The sequence below is a fragment of the Apostichopus japonicus genome, chromosome 15 (assembly GCF_037975245.1).
Source record: "Apostichopus japonicus isolate 1M-3 chromosome 15, ASM3797524v1, whole genome shotgun sequence".
NCBI lineage: Eukaryota > Metazoa > Echinodermata > Holothuroidea > Aspidochirotida > Stichopodidae > Apostichopus > Apostichopus japonicus.
Genome location: NC_092575.1, coordinates 7,528,021 through 7,552,034, shown reverse-complemented (window position 1 = coordinate 7,552,034; position 24,014 = coordinate 7,528,021). Strand labels below are relative to the sequence as shown.

Here is a 24,014-nt window from a genome sequence, read left to right as displayed (position 1 = left end):
TATCAACCAGCGTACAAGAGAACTACCGCATGCATCATATACACGGAATCCCTCGATGGATACGATATGGGGGCGAATTGTGAGTTGTCAGCTCTCTCTATCTGCGGCTCTGACCACAACCTACCAATGTCGTTTATTAATGACGAGTATAGTGGTAGGAATACCTCCTGCCCCTAACAACGCAACTTCATATAAGAATGATAACAGAGTTGAATTATATTGAAATCTACATAGGTCACTTCAAGAGATCCGTAGTATTCTGACTGAACAATCTAGCTAGAAGCTGTATAGAACAATCGGTCACTGTAGCGAAACACTAGCAACAGCATGAATTAGTGTAGTACGTTTCTTTGTATGATATTTGTCAAGTCTGTGGACAATACCGGATACTCAGGATATGGTTACAGCCATAGTTTTAAATCACTGGCAGTACAGTATGTGCAAAAGATGCCGTGCTGTACGCGTTGTAGCCCATTTGATGGTTACTACGCAATATATAGGCTATGTATAGCATTTGGAACACTTCGATTAATATCAGCACAGCGTACAATGCAGGCTCGTCAACGATTTCGATTGATCGCTGTCGAGTAAGGCTTTTGGCATACTGATAATGATATAGCCTAACACTGCGTATTGGTTATACGGAGTCACAAATTGATCACGGTAGTTAATGCATGAATCAATTCCGCTCTGTTTGACAAAGCACGCTGCGTGGCGAACATGAGTGTAAGACATGTTGGCGATTCTGATGTTTTAAATAGGCCTATGTAATATTTCCGGAATCAAATTATCATTCAGATCTTCATTGTACCCATACAAACGGCATTTAAAGTGAATGGGGAAGTCCCGTAAGATTTCCCTCAGCACAAAGAAGCTAGATCTCTGATCCCGATTCATACTAACAAGTCAGTATAGGCTATTGACCCGTCGAAAGTATAGCCAACCTTGTTATGTGTATGCTCTCCGAAAGCAATCTGGCAGCTCTACTTTCGTCGGAGCGCTGCTACGGAACTCGTACAATATATACCACCTGTATATGGCCTGAATGGAAGATTGGTTGCGCGAACGGCCCACAAATAGCAGCATTATCTGTACTAGAGATTGAGACATTTTGGAAGTTGGCATTGAAAAGCCAATCTTGCAATACGTAACGTAACTCAGCTAAAATGTTGACATGTGTTCCACGTTTCCTTGGGGTTCGGGCCAATATTAAACCCATCGATAGCCTCCACACGAGCCGTTATAGACCTAATCGTAAGAATGCTGTTGAATATAAGTTTAGATAGGTTTGTTACTTATTATTACTTAATTGAAAAGGAAATCAATTGGGCGTCATTCAATTCAGAAAATAGGCAATCCTCACATAGAATCAGCCTCAGTCAACTACTCTTGATCATGTACGTTTTTGAGACGCACAAGTCCGTATACTAGTACCAGTTTATAACGCTTAGAATCGGAGCAACAACAAAATTTATTCACGCCTTTAACTGATTACGTGTTTTGATTAAGCCAACAACGTAACAATATCGTTTACCTCTTTATCGTAACATACTTTAGAGTCAAATCGAAAAAACAAACAATGAAGCCATTTGCCAAACCCGGTGTTTGCGCGATTTACGATCGAGTACGTTTACGAACTGGCCATTTTGCGAAGTGCATGATGGGAAGTGCATTTGAGTTGCAGTAATGCTACTTGCTAGGTCTTTCATCACACAACGTGATATCAACATTGTAGCATAAACGGCGAACGTATACGTATTGTGACTTTCAATGGCGGCATAGAAGAGAGCGCAACAACGTGACCCTATAGATAGGAACCAAGCATACCAGTGCGCAGCAATTTTAACTGTCATCATCGTCGTGAAGAAGAACTGCTTTCTACATGTGCAATTCTGTTCCAAAATGACAAAATGGATGGCTCTGGTCACCATTTTGCAAAGAAATCATCCAGTGAGTTGGGCTCTTAGCACTCGGTTATTACACTGATTCGCATATATGTACAGACTGACTGTATGTACATAACTATCCTTTTCGTGTACTGTGTATAGTTTGTGCACTGATTCACATAAGACCCAAACGGTAAAAACCGTTTGGGTAGTGCAATCTATTTGGAACTGCAACTGCTCGTACCGAAAGGTAGACAATTTCTGGCCAGCCATGTAGATATTAGGGAGGAACGAAGTATCTCAAATGCTTCGAAGTCCATGTTATTGCTGGATAGCTAGTGCACAGGTTGATACTAGCAGTAGCACTGATCTTGGAATTATTTAGCAAAACGCTTGCAAGAAGAAGAAGGTGGTTATATAGACTTTCCAAACAGACAAAGTCTATCACACATACAGCATGCCCTCAGCGACTGCAAAATTCAATTTTCATAGAAGTTCTCAATTTGCTGCTGCATTGTTAATATACATATTGTTGCCATAGTAGCAGTAATGAAGCCTGGATAGAGGCAATATTAAGAAAGCACAAATTAGCATGTATGTCAAGGTATTATTAGGTAGGCACTGCTTTTTCTTCCACAGGCCCAGACAATACAACCGTTCTACAGAAAGCCTTTATCATCCAGAAGAAGTATTGATGGACATGATGCATCATTAAAACTTGCTGTGTGCACAGACCACAAACAGTTTGAATTGCAACTAATGATATATTTATTTGCTTGGCTTGACATATTCCTTTCACCTTCTCTAACAGGTTTCAATGGGATGCAACCTCACAGTGGAGGTCACCATCACCACTACAGCCAGGGTCACCATGAAAGAAAATGGAGGACATTCAAACTTCTTGTTGACCCACTCTTGAAGAAGGGTCATCAAAAGCTTTACAGATATGATGGCGTTGTCCCGGGTGCTCTGGTAAGAAATCATTTCTGCATTTATAATTTCATTTTTGTTTCTGTTTCACTTCCCTACTTATAGTTGGTCATTTGATCTTGTCCAAAGGAACTGGCCACATTTATACATGTACTCTACTGTTAAAGAACAGGTAATGGTACTTGATAATAATAGAATCTGTTACCTTTTTTGAAAGTCTCACCAGGAATGACATTAGTTGCTGTACATAGACTGGTTTTCATACAGTTATGTTTCTTTGCTTCTACCCAGGGAATACTTTTTAGTGTTCAAGATTAATGTGGTAAGTTTGAAGACTCTGAAGTTTGCCTCTTATAAAATACTGTAGTTCCTTTGAAAAACTACTGCTATATACAACTTTGTATAGAAATTTGCAATTTTACATAGCATTTTGCAATGGGATACTAGACAAATTATGCCCAGCTCCCAAAAATGTAAGTTTGATCTAAGAAAGGTGTTACCTCCTGTGCAATGTTTACAACATTGTCCCTGGTGATAGGGTACCACCACTTCATTGATTTTGACAATTCATGCTCCCTTCATTTATCACAGAATGCAGACCTGAATGCCACAGAACCAAAGGACCCTCGGTCAAGATTAAGCAGGCTACTAAACAGGAGAGAACTGCCTGACCTACCAGTGCCTAAATTTAAGGTAATTTTGTCTCGTTAACTTTTGTATAAATAAATGACTATAGCTCAGAATATAGATACATGTATGTACTTAAAGGATGCTTTTTTACTGTGGGGTAGAATTTTTAGTGTTGGTGTGCAATAGTGGAATGAGATTGGAAAATGTGAGTGATAGTAATGTTTCCATGTAACTATTCCAGTTTTCAAGATACCTACTTTCAAAATATGCTTATTCTCTAGAATGCCCGGGCTTTAAGGCTAACTTGATGATGACATCACATGTTCAATATATACCTTACTGTTGATGTTAATCCATTGTTGTTTATTCATTGCGGGAGGCAAAAGGAATCTATGAGATGGTGATGGCGTGTGTGCTTGTATGTATGTGAGTGACACTTGTAAACATGGTAACTCAAAAAGATAATGGTGGATTAATGTCACACTTGGTATGTGGATCCGTCTTATTGAGTACAAGAAACCTATTGTCATTTGGGGTCAAATTTTGTGAACACCATAACTCAAAAAGTACAACTATATACATGGTATGCAAATTGAGCTTGTTGAGTACAAGAACCCTATTGAAAATGGTGGATGTCAAAGGTCATCGGCGGTCATTATTTAAGTGAAAGTCTGAAAATCTTGTAGGCACGTTTACACAAGAAGTACATCTTTCTTGAACGTAATATGTTGTATGTAGATCGAGCTTGGTAAGTGCAAGAACCCTAATGAAATTGGTAGAGGTCAAAGATCACATGAGGTCAACCTGGGCATGAATGTCTGGAAACCTTTTAAACATGATCACTCTAAAATTAAAGCTACAATTAATCTGTGAATTCTCCAGTGCTTTGATATCTTTTGGTGATCATAGTTCAGTCAAATTCTGTTCGGTTTTGGCCTGTGAAGTGGCTCTATAAATCTTTAACGAAACATACCAGGCATCCAGGTATTGAAATCTGCTTCAGAGTTTGTACTCTTGCGTTAAACGTGCACTTAAACCACCTAAAACGGTTTCTCCAACCGAGCTTCAAGTGGTCAATTTCTACCAGCATTCCTGTATCATGATCTATTGTTCTCTTCAGGTTGACAAATATTTTGTCGGGGAACTCCCACCAAAGCAAATTACATTCACCAACTTGAACGACAATGTCCGAGAACAGTTTTTGCGATCAATGTGCGAACGCTATGGAGACTTGGAGAGTATCAGGATATACCATCATCCCAAAACGAAGAAGCATCTCGGTCTGGCGTCAGTCACTTATACAAAGACCAGATACGCTAAGGAAGCTGCGATGGGCCTGAATAGAACCTCGGTGATGGGTCGTATAATTATCGTGCAAGTAGATGCTGGAGGTAAATGTGTGCTCTTCATTCTCCCTTTTAACATTGGTAATATTGGAAGTTTTTATGGCATAGCCTGGTAGTCTGTTTGAAATGAGGAGTAGCGTAGGCTGGGATTTGTAGTGGTTGCAGATGTGTTAGGGCTTTTCCTTCTACTGCAGTTTTGTGCTATTGGCTAAGTGTATAAATGTAAATTATTTAGTTCTGAATAGAGAAAATCTTTACTTCCAAAGAGTTTGAATTAAATTGTCGGTTGCATTCGTAGCACTTAACAAAAAGTAGTAAATTATAAAGTATGTCGTACGTGTTTCCAGACTTTGACTTATTATTCCTTCATACAGAACACACCACTGAAAGTTGTCTTTGTGTTTTTCTTTGGTTAATTATTGCCACAACAAACCTAACAGTATAAAATTCAGTGTTGTCGATAGTTATCTGCTTTTGCTGGCCATCATTCAAAGTCACTTTAAGGGAACCTATGTTGTCTCCATGTCCTTGTTATCCAATCCTTATGCCATTTTCTGTGAAATTGAGAGTTACTCTGAGAGTAAAACATACGGTTATTTGTATTCCCTTGATGCAGGAACCTCCATCTTCTCCTCCCTCTCCCCCCACACACCCCCCCAAAAAAAAAAAAAACAAGTCCCCAAAATCACAAAACCATAGTTGAATAACAAACATGCATCGTTAAAAAATAGGGCTTAACAGGGAACTTGAGTAGTGTTTATTCGATAAAAACCCTTTGTCTGGTTTTATGATAACATAAATTTTTACTCAAAATTAACGTCTTTCTAAACCACAGGAAAAGAGTGCCAACGGACTTTTGAATGCCTTGTGAACAACACCACTCCTAGCACTCCAGGTGCGAGTAGCACCTCGTCTGGACCCCGCGATCCCAGAGGTCGGAGTTTATCAGAGACCCCTGGCAAGACTCCATCGCTACCTCCCACTCCTCACTCCGATCGTGGCAGTGTGAACCAAATTGCCAGTGACCATGTCGGTCCTGGTTTTATTTCTCAGGGATCAGACGGTTTCATCACGCCAAACACCCCGTCGGATGGTATGCACACCCCTCACGTAAACAACAGATTTGCAAACATGAACATGCAACCAGAGTTTAATATACCACAGGGGATGCCCCCGCAATACCAATCTCACCCAGCGACTCTGTCAGATTTCATGCAGCCCGACGGAGGCAGACCGCCGTACAGGCGGCCCTATCACGAACGGCCGGGACCTGGTCTGGGAGAACAGCCGAGGTTTGGACCTGGTCCGGTGCACCCCTCCCAACAAGGATTCATGGAACCACCTGCTATGATGCCTCCCCAGCAATCGTTTTTCCCAGCCGATAATGAGTGGAGCCAAGGGAACTTTCAACCTCCTCCAATGCAAAACCCTCCAAACACAAATGAATTTGGGTTCCAACCGAATTTTAACAATGCAGGCTTTACTCCGCAGCCAGAGCCTAACTTTGGACATGTGTCTCACAGGGAGGAAGAACCTGTAAATCCTCCTGAAACGGCAATAATTAACGAACCTCCACAAGAGGCAGAGGTGGACGATTTCGAACTGAAGAAAAGGGAGAAAAATCGTCGGAAAAGAAAGAACCAGAAGGAGAAGAAACAGAGGGAACGGACGTTGACGGCAGGTTCTCAGCTCGGCGATCTCATTCTGCCGCAAGTCGGCAAGAACGAGCATTCGCGGCCCGAACCCAAGCGGCCGGAGGTGGACCGGCGGATGTCCATTGCCAGCGACCTGAGCGAGCCCCTTGAGGGACCGCAGGATGAAGACGACGAATTTAGGAGGAGCCTCGATTCCCGTATCGAAGCATTACTGGAACAGAGCCACACCCCGATCGAGTTTGGGGTGAAGGATCTGAAGAGCCCCGAGAGGCGGAACAGTACTATCGAGGAGCAATCAAGGTTAAAAGCAGCTGGCGAAAATTTGCCGAGCGCCGTTCAACATTCTTCCAAAGGATTCAGCGATAAGTCCTCTAGACACTCCGAGAGTTCGCACAAACATAGCTCAAGTCACCATCACAGACATTCTCGGAAAGCGTCTCCGGGTAGTAGAATGTACGATGAGAGGAGGAGGGACTCTTCTTCCAAAACAGTGCCTAGGGACTCGTATTCGAGTTCAAGTCGTCACGGTAACGACCACGACAGGAGGCGGAGGAGACCTTCCTCTCCTCCCCCACCCCCGCCTCCTCCCACATCGGACTCAACGATAGCTTTGGGCGACCTCTCCCCTGAAAATATCGGGGATTCACCGTTGGATGCGTCGGATGACATCCGAAAGGGGAACTCACCGAGATTAGAGCAAAGTCTTTCCTCTACCCCAGTGAAAGATGAGGGGTCTGATAGGTTATCTACCAGTAAGGTGAGTTGGCAGTATCTTCCTAAGGGTATATCACATTCATTGGTTTCAATACTTTTGAATTTATGTTTTTAGTAATATCTATACACAATTCTTTCATTCTAATGACATCATGGGAGATAGTGGGGATGGTTGGGAAGGTGGGAGGTTAACAAAGGAACACTGCAACAACAAAAATTACTCAATAGTAGTGAACAAAGCAACGATTTGGGGAAATTCTGCTATCCCATACATTTCATGTCTCTTTATTCACCCAAGAAAACAATTTACTTGCTGCGTTATTCGGCAGTTAAACTTCAAGGTAAAATATTTGGTATTTGATAGGCATATTAGCCAGTACTAGGGATTTATATTAAAACCTTAACACCATTCACGGTCTGTGCATGGTCAGCTGCATACCGCTATGGTTATGGAAGCAGTTTGAAGTCTGTTCATTCATTGTGGAGTCTGTTTGAACTCACTGCCATGTACAGTACAGTATCCTTCCAATCATTGTGAAGTCTGTTCATTCATTGTGGAGTCTGTTTGAACTCACTGCCATGTACTGTATGTTTGTAATTAATTATTGTTCAGTCCTGGCTAATTCTTGCACCCAATGTTGTGATAATAAGCATGTGACTACAGTTGAAGTAAACACAGTACATCCATGTACAAACTTGAATACTGTAAGATGTAATATCTTAAACAGTTATCAAAAAAAGGAAAATCTTGGTTATTATGGACTTTAGAAATGATAGCATTGAAAGAGTGATTGCAAAATCAATAAGCTGTTAGCAGAATATTGACAGAAACTGTTGTTAGTGAAGCCAAAATTATGTAATATAGCATTATTAGTTGTGCATTTTATGATGGTACATGGTAGTAGCTTGTAACAGTAACTCAAAGTTAAGCGATGGTCTTCATATTTGCATTGTCAGCACAGTTCCAAAATTTGATGAGTATACACAAGGACAAAGAGTACATTGTTTTAACAGTGAGATATTTTGTTTGTTCTGTAAGGTTTCCGACGAAGAAGAAGGAGGCCAGCAGCCCATGGATCAGGGAACTGACGAGGAAGATCGGATGAGCATGTCATCTCTGAGCGATGATGGAGACGACGGAGCCAAATTACAAGTCCATGCTCCGCCGCCTTTAGGGATGACCTCACAACTGCCCCTCCCCGGTGAGCCTCCCCAACCGCCGGGAGAGAACGTCATGAACCCAACGATGTCGCCGTGGATGAGGAACCAGAACAATATGCCAGGTGGCAGCCACGGTATGGGCCCTAATCAGATGTTGAACGAAATGATGAACTCAGGTCCTATGTTTCCAAACTTTGGCCCTTGGATGAATAATCCCAACTTCCATCCGATGTTTCCAAACTGCATGCCAAACCCTGGAGACTTTCCGCCAAACTTTCATGGTCCGATGGGACCCTTCGACGGTCCACGGAACAATTTCAATGGTGACTTTCCACCTTTCGGTCCCCACCCAGGGGGACCGGGAGGGATGCCTTTTTCTCACAGGGGGGATCCCGGCGGCAGTCCCTTCTTCCCCCCAGGGATGGGTCCTGGGATGAACAACCCTCAAAACTTTGAGCAACCGCCTCACAACTTTGCTGCACATCTTCAAACTATGGCCGGTATGAGCGGAATGTTCCACGGCATGGGCGGACCCTCGGGTCCGATGGGCAACCGACTCTTTCCAGACTTTGGGAGTCCACCGCGTGGTCCGTTTGGGCCCAATGCAAATCCAGACTTTTTGCCAGAGTTCAGTAATATGAACCAGATGAATGCAAATCAAAACATTATGATGAACATGGGTAATAACTTTCAGCTCAGTCCGGAGAAGTTACAAGACCGGGAAGGGCAAGATTGGGCGGCACCGGTCAAACCGAGCGAACCGGAGCAAATCTTAGTGGACGATGTGTTAATGGTCATGGTCATGGAACTGAAACAGATTGTCAATCGAGACCTCGGGAGGAAGATCGTGGAAACGTGCGCTTTCAAAACCTTCGAGACTTGGTGGGACGACTCTGTCCTCAAATCTAAGGTAAGACTTAAAAGAATGTTATTCTAAATTGAGTTAAATCATTTTCCAATCTAGAATGCTAAAACTAGCAGGGGTTGATGCCATCTTGGTTATGATGCCGAAGGCTCGGTAACCTTTTACGATCGTGCTGGCATTTGTGTGTGTGTGTGTGGGGTTGTGACGGCTAGCTTGTAAACAAGATATCTCAGCAAACGCAAGTTGAATCAGTGCCACACTTGGTAGATGTGATGAGTAGATGTGCCCTATTGTTCTTGGTTTTTATCTCATGAATGTTAATAAGTGGGCCGGGCTTAATGGAAAATTTGGTTCATCCTGGTGTAGGTTCATAATAAGCACATTTTCATGACCTCTCTAACTTTATGTCATTAATATTCATCGAATTGCAAGAAATGGCTTTTATACACGAGACAAGAATCAAATATTCCATAGTTTTCATCCTTGGTGTATTTGATTTGTCACACTACATTCATACAATCAACCGTGTTGTTTTGTTTGCATATCATGAATATCAATCAGTGAACATAAACTTCGTAATCAGATATCTCTAATTAGCTTTATATGCTCTTGGATAATACAATGTAGTTATATAGATACATGTCACTAAATACCTAAATACACTATGTGAACATGATAACTGATTCCTTGTACCTTCCTTTATATGTTGCCACATTAGTCAATAAATTTTCCCTCTTCATTTTGGTGAACACAAGTTAATGATTATTAACATGTATGGCTTACCGCACAATGAATATGTCTAGGCATCGGAACCACTCAACGATCCTTTTTCTGGCTGTATAAATGAAGCCAATATAATGGACTGCATAATGGACTGAGTTACTCAACAAATGATGAGTTCTTGGTATTTCTTGGTTTTAGATGGTAAGGCAGCGTACCGTTCTGGTAATGCAGCATTCTGTCCCTGCCCTTCCTTCTCCTTTCCCCCCCCCTCAAAATAAAACTAGAGAGAAAAGTTTGTTTTGTTCTTACTTCTCCTGTAGCCAATTAAAGAAGAGGATGAAGTTAGCAGTGAAGTTAAAGTTGAGAGACCACTCCCTCCCAGTATGTTTGACAGCAAGGACTGGACCAAGAATGCACCTAGCGACAGCTTCAACCTGGGGCTTGGCTTCAGAGCAGGCATGCCAAGGATGCCCTCCTTCAAGGTAACATCTTGCCCCTTAAATTTCCTTAAACCTCTTCCTAAAATCTGAAAATATTCACCAAATATCTGTGAGCCGATCTCAATAGAGTTTTTTCGATCTGTAGTGGATGCTAAGAAACCCGGAACAAGTCGGTTCATTTAGCATGACGTACTTGACTTTTAATAAAGAAGAAGAGGAACAAAGAAGAGCATTATTGTCGAAATGTTCCGATCTGCCGCTGAACGGCATCATTGATTTATTCAAGAGGGAATACTTTATCCAGTGTGTATCGCATAGCAGCATGCTATACAGAATGCACAAATTGTTATGCAGATCCACAGATAGCATACTGTAGCAGTCTCCATAGTACCGTATAAGATTCCTTCCAAAGTTGCTACAAAAACTTTTGAACACTAATTTATTCCTGGCTCATTACTTAACATTTGCATTGATAGAAAAATCTAGCCGGGTCTCCTATTTTGACGAGTTGCTACCTTATTTAGGAAAAAATTACTACTGAAGCTTTTAGGAAATTCGGTCAACAAATGCAGAAAAGCTGCTTCAACTATATAACAGTAAGGTTGAGTCTTGGGCTGGGTGGGCTGATGTACGTTGTAATTTTACCAAGTGGGGTTTTTAAGTTACAGAATGAAACTTTCTTTCAACAAGATGGCTTCACTCATTTTCTACCACTGATAATTTATGCAGTGACTGGTCACGGTAAGAGTGTGCGAGTGAATGTGTCATGCAGAGATAGAAATTCTGGAAAACAAATGAGATTTTGTAAGAGTTCTAACATTTTTCTGACAAAATGCACAAAATCATGTTATGTTTTTGGGCAAAGAAAACCAATCGCAGTTTATAAATAGACTTGGCATCTAGTCATGGTTTAGGATTGCTCAAGGAAGATCAACTAGCCACGAAATGTTAAACACAAAGAAAACTTTCAAGTTTACGTTAGCAATGGGACATACCTTTATCCCTTGTTCCAAGCCCCGCATGGATTAGCACCAGAATACATGAGTAGCATGATCAGTCAGAAGACCACCACCCGCTCTCTCCGATCCTCAAATCAGCTACTGCTCCATGTACCTAAGTGGAAGCTCAAGTCATTTGGTCAACGATCGTCTTCTAATGCCGCTCCTACTCTTTGGAACTCACTTGCACTGCACATCGAGTCGGCACCCAACGTTAACATTTTCAAGAACAGACTCAAAACTTATCTATTTTTGACTGCCTTCCCTGAGCACTAGCGCCACTGAGCATTGGTTTTCCTCTGGATATTGGCGCTATATAAATTTACATTTTTTATTATTATTATTAAAGGTTAAGAGGAAGATACCCTCCCCAAGACCAGACAGGGAAGAGGATGACGATGACGATGAAGGAAGCAAAGCCCGTCCAGTCACACCACCATTGTTGGATGAAGATTTATCAGGTACTTTTCAAGTTTTTAACGCTAAAAGTAAAACTGATGAACTTCTTACGTGGTATGTTTTATCCACTTTAGTGGGTTCAAGATCCCTGGTCATGTGAGAGGGACAGATGTCAAAGTCTTGAATTCCTTGTCAAAACACATGATGACTCCCAAAGTGAAGCTGCAATTAATCTGATACTTAGACTTCACATCCACCTTAGTGTGATTTCAAGATCTGCATTGCTCTTGGAAGAGGTCGAAGGTAACTTTAGGTCAATGATAACTCCACGGTAAAGCTCGATTGAACCTCGAACTTGGTATGAACGGATTCCTCTCCACGGAGAGGTCTCGATTGCTCTAATTTTCCTGTGGTGAAAATTGCTTGTATCTCAACTTCAGTTCAGTTTGTGAAGGGGCTCAATATACAATAGGTCTGGAAGTCATCTTGAATAATGCATCAGTCAGTCAGTATTGATAAAGTCTGCTTCAGAGAGTCAATGCTCTTGTGTTGGGTGACTCCAACAGTCTCGTCAGTTGTCGCACTCTGAGCATCAAGTGGTCAACAGGGGGTCATCTCAAATGGTAGCGACTGATTAGTAGAACTTAGAGTGGTTTTACATTTACAGCAATAAAGTGACATAGATGAAATAAAGAGGTAAAGTACTAGAAAGGAAAAAAGTGTAGAAGTTTGTAATTCTATTGGATCACCTTTGGTTTAAACGGTATTTAAACGGTACATAGCAACAAGACCTATCTCTCTGGTTATTATTCAGACATGTTGGTTATATAAATTAAAAGTTGTAAAATCCTTGAAAGTGATTATTTAATTGGTCCTGACCACAAGTGAATATCACAGTATGTAATGGTCTGGGGAGTTGGTAGTCTCTGATCTTCTGAATTCTCACCTTAAACCCTCGGAATGAATTTTGAATCACTCGCTCTACATCCATCAGTCAGTAAAGAGGTCAGGAATCACAAAAAACCTGCCGACCCTCTGGTCACTTGAGGTGTTAAAATAGCGAATGATCTGTATTTATCTCAGATACAGAGAAAGAAACAGCAGAAACCACCAGTCAGGTGTCAGATGAGGAAGGTGACAAGGACGAGAGCAAGAGAGTGAGGAAGCTGAGTACCTCCAGCGAAGAATCTGAAGATGACGAAGATGAGGAGGAGGAGGAGGAGGAGGAGGATGAAGAAGAGGATGATGAAGTTGAGGAGGAGGAAGAGGAAGTTGAGGTGAAGGTGAAAGGAAGGAGGAAAACCAAACTGACAGGTAAGTCGCTGCAGATTAGCAAAAGTAACCAATGTCGATAAATTTGTCCCGATTAGAAGTATTATCATTTTTGAAGAGTACTGTGTGCCACATAGTTTGCCCCTTTTCCAATATTAATACAAACGTAAAGGGTGAAGATTGAAACACAATTGCAGTTTGGGTATTAGAGGCTTCACTCAGAGTCTTGGGGCAAATTGCATAAATTTTGATTTTGGGTCTTGGAATTCTGACATTTTTCCATTTTGAGGTTTCTTGTATTTCTCAGACAGGTTAGGTGTGTTGTGGTCCTTATGGAATTATCTTGGGTCACGTTTTCTCATTTTAAGCAACAAATTATTGTTTTACGAGTCTATGGTGATCGTAGACTTATCCTTAAAGGGTGCGGGTGGCAGGCATCACGGCAATCTTCAGGTAGCCACTCCCAGACAGTTGTGTGCATCTGCTTTTAGCCATTTGAACTTCAATTAAGAACTGATGTGTGGACCTAACCAGGGGAGTGCAAGCAGGGTTTCCCAGCTTTGGTCGTTTTCCAAACAGAAAAGAATGGACTGAGACATATGATCAACATTGTATCATTCTCTCCCCCCCCCTCACCGACTTCTCCCACTTTCAATCCACACTGCACCCGTCTCTCAAGTAAATGGAGTAATGATGTGTTTATTACTCTTTTTTTCAGCGGAGCTTGTGGATGATTCGGGAAGCTCGGATGAGGATGCTTCGGGAGAAGAAAGCGAAGACGACGAAGATGAAGAAGAATCCTCAAGCAGCGAAGATGACGAAGAGCTGGAAGATGATGAAGCCTCAAGATCAGGGAAATCCCCCAGAAGGTAATCTCATCCAAAAGTTACCAAATGATTTGACACTCTTAAACTTGCGGTATAGCACCGTAGATTTATTTGATAACAGATAGCATCGGTATGAGAGGCAGGGAGATTTCTCAGGAGGTAATCTCATCCAAGAGTTATCCAAATGATTGGACACTCTTAAACTTGCCGTATAGCACCGTAGATTTATTTGAGAACGGATAGCGTCGGTATGAGAGGCAGGGAAATCTCTCAGGAGGTAATCTCATACAAAAGTTATCTAAATTATCGGACACGCTTAAACTTGCGGTATAGCACCATAGATTTATTTTATAAAGGTTAGCATAGGTATCGGGGAAGGGATATGTCATGAAGTGGTATGTTTCATTAGTTTGTAACCAACAATTTGATAACATTTCATCTTCTTTTGTCCGTTTCCCTAGTAAACTTGAAACAATCACGGAGGAAGCAGATGACAGGGATTCACAAGTTGCAGTATCCAGCCAAGAGGAGAGGTGAGACGATCTTATTTACATTATCGTTAAAGGTCATCTGCGTTATCTCAATATATGCTAGAATGTCAAATATCGAGCTGAATGTCAAGCTGAACCGTCAAAAACCCTTCTCTGAGAGCATCTTTTCACCCACCGAAGCAGTTACTTGTTTAATCGAACACTCCTAAAAGTATGGACAAGTGTTTGGAAGGGTCCAAAACTCTTAGGGAACTCGCTTGTGGAGAAAACTTTGGAATTTTCATTGCAATTTCATTGTGACATTAGTAAGTGCCAGTCGTGATGATCCTTGGTGGATACAAAGAGTACTTGATTTAGACTGATTTCAAAGAGTACTTGATTTATACTGATTTCAAAGAGTACATGATTTAGACTGATTTCAAAGAGTACTTGATTTAGACTGATTTCAAAGAGTACTTGATTTAGACTGATTTCAAAGAGTACTTGATTTAGACTGATTTCAAAGAGTACTTGATTTATACTGATTTCAAAGAGTACATGATTTAGACTGATTTCAAAGAGTACTTGATTTAGACTGATTTCAAAGAGTACTTGATTTAGACTGATTTCAAAGAGTACTTGATTTAGACTGATTTCAAAGAGTACTTGATTTAGACTGATTTCAAAGAGTACTTGATTTAGACTGATTTCAAAGAGTACTTGATTTAGACTGATTTCAAAGAGGGACTTAGTTTGGAAACCTTTGGTTCTGTATGTCAAAGCAGTGCGGTTGCATTTGTAGTGTACCCTTCACAGTTGATATCTTTGAGCAGACATTTGTTCTAAAGTGTTTGAATATACTGTGACAGCTGTCGTTTAAGATACGTAACAACTTAAAACGTATCGACTCTTAGCGTCATCGTACAGGGATTACATAGGAGATGTAGATGAAGGCACAGCTTGAGTTTATCTGCATACAAGGCTCTGGGCTGAAATTGTTACTGTCGTCATAAGGTTTAGTAACTGGGGTATTGCACCCTTTGGTGGAAGGAATCTGGTGGAAGGTGTGCTTGGTTACATGGGGTGTGGGGGGGTGGGGGAGAGTGAATCTGGGGTAAGGTGTACTTAGGTACATGTGGGGGTGGGAGTGAAGCTGGTGTAAGGTTTGCTTAGGTACATGCGGTGGGGGGAGTGGGGTGGGGGGGAGAGTGAATCTGGTGTAAGGTGTGCTGGTACATGCTGGTGAAAAGAGTGAATATGGTGAAAAAATGTAGTTTGATTGTGAAGATCATTTAAGTCATTAAAGCAATAGCTTCAAGATCTAAGACAGCTCGGAAAGCTTTTTTTCCTTCTTTAGTTTGCCCATTTCCCTAAACTGAATGTACATGTTCCCCTGTGTCTCAACTCACCCCCATCCCCGACCCCACCCACCTTTGATCCCCCCTCTCTTCCAAGCACTAATGTTAAACATTTTACTCTCCTTGAAGGGCCAGCAAGAAATCTGAGAGTGCTGACATAGCAGGAGAGAAGTCATTGAAGCGTAAGGATGAGGAGGAAAGTGCTGCCTCTCCTACCAGACCCAACCACGAACCGGGGTTGCCCTCCGTCACCGCCTCCCTCGAACGAGAGGACGGCCTCGACATGCTGGCAGAGATTGCGACTCATGCCAAAGAATTTTCCGACCGGGATAGGAAGAAGTTGAAGGAGAAGTTGCCCAGGATAGAACTCTTCAAGCTCTCGGAGGAGGATATCTCAGTCGCTAAGAGGCGGGCCTCGGAGGATGGAGATGATTCCGGTAGAAACGACGAGATGATCGACATTGAGAGCCAGGATGAGACCAAACCAGCCAAGGTTGGTTTCTTTTTCCATTTTTTTTTTTTTTCATTTGATTTTGGATGTTGTTCATCTGCTGGACAAAACAATTGTTTCATTTCATATCATGTATTGAATTATGTCAAAGGTTTTGTGTGCAGATAATGATAATATGTAGTCTATAGTTGACAAAAATTCTAGAAGCACAAGGAGTGATTAATTGTATAGCTAATTAACCATTAAGGGATAAAATAAGTGGGAGAAATGATGTGTTTCGTTAGTTGGAACAGTATTGTCTTTAGTAATAGTGGGTAGGTTTGGTAAAATTGCTGCAAATTTGCAAGCTCAACATCAGTGTATGCTTTAAATGTTAGTAACTGATACTCTTTTCCCAGCATGATCTGGGAAAGCGCAATATTTACAATACCTACCTTGAAAAAGTCAAAATATGGTTTGTGGTTAAGTAGGATGGGTAGTCTCTACGTGACAAAATTCTGGAGTCAAGTACAGTAATTAATGAATAGCTAATTAACAAATTGAATTTGATTGCAATGTAACAAAACTTACACTTCTCTTTAAAACTTGCTCCGTATCATAGATGATTTACATGTTAAACTTTTGTTAAGGACGAATGAGCTAATAATTTAAAGAGGAGATTATAATGTTGTCAAGTTTATATGTTTCTATCGCTGAAGGTTCAAAGGTCGGCCAGTTTAGTGGACCACAATTACTGCATGGACATCCCAGTGGTCGAAACTGAACCTGAGATGAAGTCACCAAAGAAACTAGAGAAGGCCTTAGCGGAACCAGTGCTCAGTAAATCAGAGCAAAAGAAGAAGGACAAGGAAGCTAAAAAGAGAAAGAGGAAATCGCAGCTGGAGTCCCTCTTTGACGTCTTTCCCGAGAAGGTGGTCGAACCTTCTCCGGTCGCCAAGGAAAGGACCGATTTCACTCCCAGGAACTATTACGAAGAGTGGTCTCTCCTCTACGACTTCCTCGGAAAGGGACTGGACCGGGAGGATGCCTGTTTCCTTCGCAAGAGTTACGATATTCTACTGCAGGATGGCAGGATACCGTGGCTCAGCTACACTCACTGGGTCGCTCATTCATATATCCTTTGCTAAGTCATTAATTATGTAATTTGCTTAAGTAATTAGATCAACTTTCTTTGTCCCATCCCATGGCAGTGCAGATCATTAGCTTAACATGATAAGAATAAATTACAAAAATTGACACAATTTATGTGGTGATTACTAAATTAATAATAGTGTCCTCTCAATGTATTTTAAGATCATAGGAAATTGTGAACGACTCGCGACTTAAGTGGATGATCCACAAAGTAAGGGGCACGACCCAAAAGTGGGTCGGGAAAACTTTGGGCTGTGTTGTGTGCTTTGACCCGATGTTAGAAAAAAAATTCCGCAGATTTCGGAGCTTGCCAATGTCTATAGTCCAAGCTAGCTTTCATGCATTGAGAGCATTTGTTTTGAGGGGTGGGCCCTGGTGGGTAGTGGCTTGGTCCTCATTGGAGTTCCTGAGTGGTGGGCCTTAAAGTATGCATTCTGCTGACTTATAAAGTTCATTTGGTGAAAAATCCTTTGAAATGTCTCAGTTTTGACCAGTTTTGTTCTTATTTTGGGTAGTGTTCATGAGTGTTGAAACTTAGCTGTACAACTAAACAAAAGAATAATTGGTTTTCTTACACAGTAATTGTCCCACCATACATGCAAATATATAGATAATCACATGCTGTACTGTGAAACATGTTGTATTACTGTCATAAGTCAACACCTCAGCATATGCCTTCTATGCTTTAACATTTACAGAGACCTTTCTGTCACTGGTTGGTAAGTCTTGCAAAACTACAACAGACTTGCAAGTTGTGTTGGTCAAGTCTGGTTCCCCTTCAATACCAAAATTCCATAATAATGCATTTTATTATCTTGATTAATCAGCTTTTAGTTTAACTTGACAACTCTACAAAGTTTACAAAGAAATGAAAGAAAAGTTAAAAAATTGTGACCAATTCTGACTTTGCTATGTGCTTGTGGTTGGTACTCATATTTAATACGTTTCTGGTGGATTTTTAGGATTGAAAAGAACCATCAGTCATTTGCCAAGTAAAGTTCATTCGGCGATTAAGTTTATCAGATCCCATACGTTGATCATATTAATAAGAAATAAAACAAATTATCAGAAACGTTATTTTGAGTAAATAATCGGACAGTTGGTGTGGTAAAAGCTGAAAGAGACTGTTGCCAAAATGAAAAAACAGAAAATTGATCTACATTGGTATTCGATTGTGTCTCGAGACGATGTTGATTTTTTTAGTACGCTACGGCGTCAAGTTCATGGTTAACTGTCTCTTCCTTAACTTGCACCCTTCACTGACCTGTATCCCAGACCCGCCCAGAAAGAAACAGAAGAAGGAGGAAGTGAAAGTGCACAGCTCTGGATCGGCCAGGACCGAGGGCTACTACCATCTGACCGACAACGACAAGATGAAATATATGCAGAATTCCAAACTGATGGTCGCAGAACAGCTGGGAGTAGATGCCAATGATGATTCTAACGTAGAGGTAAAAAAAAATATTCAGCTTTTATGAGAGGCAAAGTTGTGATCTTTTGCTTTGTCTAAATGGATGGAGGAACCCAATGTCACCCTTCGTATGGTCCTCCCTCTCCCTTGCATTGATTTGTGCAGGTTAGCGGAGTGAAAGGTCGTATAAATAATAACTGCTGTACCGTGTGAATAAGAATGAAAGCATGGATACAGTTACTTTTGTTTAAACCAGTTCGTAATGTGCTTTCTATTAAGGCCACAGAGAGTCATTGGGTTGGAGCAAAATGCCGAGAGAATTCAAAATCTCACTTTGGCGGGGTCAGTTGCTCAAGTGTATACCCAGTTATTGCAAGACCCACTGATTGACACCCACCCCTACCCCACCCCCAGCCACCCCCCTGCAGTGGAAGTGATATCCTGTCTGATAATAGTCCAGACATATGACTGTATATAACTTAGATTACATGTAGTGATTCCTGTCTGATAATAGTCCAGACATGACTGTATATTAATTATGATTACATGTATTTTTTTTTCTTCTTTTTGTGCCAGGATTCAAAGAAGGGATCATCAAGATTGGAGATTTCAAGAGAAGCTCGTTCAGACCAGAGGAGAATCATGGCCACCATTAAACATGACGGTGCTGTGTCCGACTTGCTCAAGTTCAACCAGTTGAAGGTTTGTGTAGTAGTACTGTGACCAAATATTGTGAGGTTATCAATTCATGTCCTCTTGAAAATGACCAAGATTAAACTACAGCCACTTAAAATTTGATAGCTTCTTAAACAGGTTTGGTAGATTGATTTCAACTTACGTAGATGTAACTTATCTCCTGCAAAACTAGCATAGAGAACTCCCTGCAGGAGCAAAACAAGCATAGAGAACTCCATACATAAGCAAAACAGGCAAAGAGAACACCATACTTAAGTGAAGCAAACGAAGAGAACTCCATACATAAGCAAAACAAACGAAGAGAACTCCATACATAAGCAAAACAAATGAAGAGAACTCCATAAATAAGCAAAACAAATGAAGAGAACTCCATACATATGCAGAACAAGCAATTTTTGTTCCAAATACCTCTGCAGTTGTCTGTGGATTCGGAACCCTCGGCTTATAACTTTCCTTCGGACGTTCCTGTCTAATGTGCACATTTACCAGTTGCGGTTGCTCTTCATTGTGTCTCAGTTTCAACGACATCATAAAAAAAAATCCTCATACCCCCCACCCCCTCTCAATTAATTTGTTTCTCTCCATTTTTAATCTCTAGTTCCGTAAGAAGGAGCTGAAGTTTGCCAAGAGTGGCATCCACGGATGGGGTCTGTACGCCATGGAGGACATTGCAGCTGACGAGATGGTGATAGAGTACGTCGGGGAGGGCATCAGACAGAGCATCGCAGATGAACGAGAGACCAACTACGAGAAGATGGGCATCGGTAGCAGTTACCTCTTCAGGATCGACTCTGGATGCATCATCGACGCGACCAAATGCGGAAACTTGGCCAGATTCATCAATCACAGCTGTATGGTTAGTAAATTAGTACTTTGGGATCCATTACGAATCCATGTAGTACCGTCGAGTGTTTGGATCATCGAGACTACCAATGAGAGTTTTGAAAACAACTATGTTGACATCTGCCATTATTTCCTTTAATATCTGTGGAAATCCAATATTATTTTGCAGTGTTGGGAAGCAGATCTCTGTTTTGTCTTGGCAATTTCTAAGACTTGTTACATTAACTAGTACAATGGCTGTTGTTGTTTGTGGAAATTGCCTCTGTAAAGGTTTGGGAAAAAATATTTGGGGACTGTTTGAGATTAGATCAGCTTTTAGAAGTTAAAATGAACAGGTGAGTTTTTCAATAGGGCCATTTCTAGCATTACCTAGGTTTCAAATGTGTGGTGAATAAGTAAGATATGCTGATATTATAAATTTTGTCTATGCTCAACAGTAAGGCAAGTATTTTCAAAGTGTTTGGTACTTATTTTAAAGGTAGATCTGAGTGTGCTTTTGGCAGGCTAAGAGAAATTGCAGACTCTTTCAGACAATGTATGGGTTCTTCCAGTTGTTGGAAATTCACCCGATTTTCATAAATATTACATTGAGTTGTTCCCAAGCCCTCTCTTATTTCGAAGCTACCCCTGAAAATTTGCCGAATCAGTAAAGTAACAGTTTGATTTGATACTACAGTATTTGACACACAGTTGATCTGGTGAATGACGTACTATTTTGACGTACTCTCATCTCGTTCCCAGCCAAACTGTTACGCGAAGATCATCAACGTGGACTCGATGAAGAAGATCACCATCTATTCGAAAGAGCCAATCAGGATCGGGCAAGAGATCACATACGATTACAAGTTCCCCATCGAGGACGACAAGATCGTCTGTCTCTGCGGCACGCCTCAGTGTCGAGGCACCCTGAACTAAAAGAAGAGTCAGTGAGAGGTATCACTGAACGATTGAAGATGGTGACTAGTGCCGTGGCCGCGGTCACGGCGGTCACGGCGATGGCGAGAGTGGCGGTAAACGCAGCAGGTAACATCACCATAGCAACAGCAAACCTGACGAACTGTCGACTCTCGGGAAGGCAAATCATCCAGACGATTCCTTTGTGATGTGAGAGTTAGTTGATTGTGATTCGATTGAAAGAAGACTGAACATGGAATAAATAAAGTTGTATCATCTGCATTTCAATGCTGTGACAGCGACAGTCAGTGTGACAGCAACAGTCAGTGTGACAGATATGGTCAGTGTGACCGTGACAGTCTGTGACAGTTACCCTACAGTTTATCATGATTCGTTTGAGAGAAGATAGAACATGGAATAGGTAAAGTTGTATTGTCTGCGTGTCAATGCTGTGACAGCGACAGTCAGTGTGACCACGACGGTCAGTGTGACAGCAACAGTCTGTGACAGTAACCCTACCTTACAGTTTTTCATGATTCGTTTGAGAGAAGACAGAACAGTAAAGTTGTATTGTCTGTGTTCAAGGCTGTGACAGCAACAGGCATTGTGACAGTCTGTGACCCTACCTTACAAGTTCTCAGCAGTGTCACACGGTAAGGTATATTGGTACTTGCATGTTGTGACGATGTCCATAGGTAACAGTTCGCACCAGTGTCACTCTATAGGGGATATCGATGTAACCTGGATTTTAAGGATTCTGTCCCTAGTGGATAGCTCGCAGGGTGAGAATAGACTGCTACACAGAATATTCTAAGCAGATTACAGGAACCACTGGTTTATTTGTGGGACCAGATAGATACAAGGAGGATAGTGGTGTACTAACAACATACTTCAGCGGGTGCAACTACTACTACTACTACATTAAATGCTCAAAAGCTTGGTTCATTTTTGGAGCCAGTTTGCTTTGAGTTGTGGTTTTAATAAGATTCCTAGCTTATTCAATGTTCTACTAGAGTTGTACCCAGTTGACTGATTGTTACTAAATTATTATCAGCATGCAATTCTAGATGTACTACCAGTGTTTCAGACTTGAATGATTTTTTTGGCATTGTAGATAAACTGGGATGTCCCTAAAACCATTTAAATAATTAATAATATTGATAATGGTCGACTGTCCTCTGTTGTTAGTTACCATCACTATCAGTAAAACCTCCATTCCATCGACAAACTTCCGAACTGGATGTGTTGTTGTCTGGTTACCCTTTCAGCCACTTGCCTACCTTTCATTTATACATGACTGAAATCAAGTTACCCAGTCACACTGTTAATCAAAGATATTGATAGCAGACAGTTATGTCAGCTGTTCAATGTCTCTGTTATCAGATCTGCTCGCATGAACATTAAGCAAAGACCTAACACACTTTATTAGCAACTTATTCCCAGCCTAGTCATATTCCATGAAGGAAGCATATTGGGACAGAAGTTGTTATTGTCTTCCCCGTTGAGGAGAACGAGAAGCTCTGGTTTCACAGGTCTATTGGGTAGGAAATGGAAGGTTTGATAAAGAGTTTGTATCAAACATTGTTTCGGTAAGTTCAATGAATTTTGAGGGAAGAACAGGAGTATATCCAGGTACTAATATTAATATTGAATCAATGAAATCTGGATCGTTTTATAGAATTAATCGTTACACAGCGGTAGGTAGTCCTCCAGATCTTTGCAGCCAGGAAGACGATAAGTTGCTTTGAAATTCAAACCTTTTAAAGACGTACAGGATATTGAAGACTTTAGGAGTTCCAAGATAATTAACAAATAACTTTTCAACATGCTGGCTTTTTGTTAGAAGGCTGCAATATAGCAGATTAGTAGTGAGTACATGGATATTTGCCTCACCTTCGTTTGAGGTATCATCTCATGTATGAAGGTGGGTGTGTTTGGTGGTGGTGAGGGAGGGAGGGGGGAGGGGGAGTCGTTTGTGCTGATCGAGCGTCTCGAAAGGCAAATTTGTGAATAAATCAGAAATGGTATTCTGCAAGAGGTTTGTTAGGGAAGAGTTAGGTAACTTTTACTGCAATAAGAAGGGGCAGTGTTGTATGTTTATATAATATTAATGTATATAAGGGTTTGCTACCAAAATCAGCTTGTTTCTTGCTTGTACAAAATATAACTTTGAAGAGAAAAAAAATGAATAAAAAAAATGAATGAAAAAATTGTTTTCTATAATGATTGATGACATTAAAGGAAGTGAACAAAGAAAGAAACACTCAAACATCAATTTTCATTGTTTCTATTTATTTTCGAATTTATACAAAAACAAACACAGACATCTTGAAAAAAAAAACACATCAATGGTTACAGTCTATCCTTAATTTCTGTTTATATATTGAGTTTTGGCATCTTTTCTCAAAAATTTGTGCTACATTGTGACCAACATTATTTAAGATTGTCAAAATATCCTTTATTTTAGCTAAGTAGTACCATTCTGGCGGAATGTCCTTTTTCATCACAAGTTTGTGATTAATTTAAAATTCTTTTGTTCTATATGGCATTAATCAGTCAGCAGAATTTTGCAATCGTGTTGACATTGTGTGAGAAAGTTTTCCTGTGAAATTCTGTGTAAATGTAGCAAGTTATAGTCAGTCAGTTATCAGAAGAATGTTGATCACATGATCTTCAACATCTGTATATTATATCTATAAGGAATATCTGTCCTTTACCTTTGCTGAAAATGAAGCCTACTTTTACTAGTACAAAATAAAATAGAAAGAAATTAATAAAAGAGTGATGACAACAACAATTAAATTAATAGTGTACACGAAAGAGAAAAACAAAAATTAGAAAAACATGAAAACTTATAAAACGCCTATATACACAATTGCACCATATTCTGAGTACTTGCTCTTTGTAAGTAACA

The 24,014-nt window shown here is 40.8% G+C and overlaps 1 protein-coding gene across 1 annotated transcript; it reads left to right on the top strand.

The window, feature by feature from the left end:
- Positions 1–1,750: 1,750 nt before the first annotated feature.
- LOC139981633 (uncharacterized) lies at positions 1,751–23,860 on the top strand. The gene is made up of 17 exons (XM_071994169.1): positions 1,751–1,950; positions 2,698–2,858; positions 3,408–3,509; positions 4,567–4,837; positions 5,628–7,204; positions 8,201–9,232; positions 10,231–10,392; positions 11,698–11,809; positions 12,831–13,061; positions 13,738–13,888; positions 14,308–14,379; positions 15,804–16,167; positions 16,824–17,238; positions 18,517–18,707; positions 19,244–19,369; positions 19,962–20,219; positions 20,948–23,860. The coding sequence occupies exons 1-17, from the start codon at positions 1,911–1,913 to the stop codon at positions 21,119–21,121; spliced, it is 5,439 nt and encodes a 1,812-aa protein (XP_071850270.1). The 5' UTR covers positions 1,751–1,910; the 3' UTR covers positions 21,122–23,860.
- Positions 23,861–24,014: the final 154 nt, after the last annotated feature.

What these genes read in the sequence shown, in the direction of transcription:
- LOC139981633 (XM_071994169.1), top strand. Translation starts at nt 1,911, where the DNA reads ATGGATGGCTCTGGTCACCATTTTGCAAAGAAATCATCCA. An exon ending in CAAGGATGCCCTCCTTCAAG is followed by an intron (nt 10,393 to 11,697) that starts GTAACATCTTGC and finishes TTATTATTAAAG; the next exon opens with GTTAAGAGGAAGATACCCTC. An exon ending in GAGGAAAACCAAACTGACAG is followed by an intron (nt 13,062 to 13,737) that starts GTAAGTCGCTGC and finishes TCTTTTTTTCAG; the next exon opens with CGGAGCTTGTGGATGATTCG.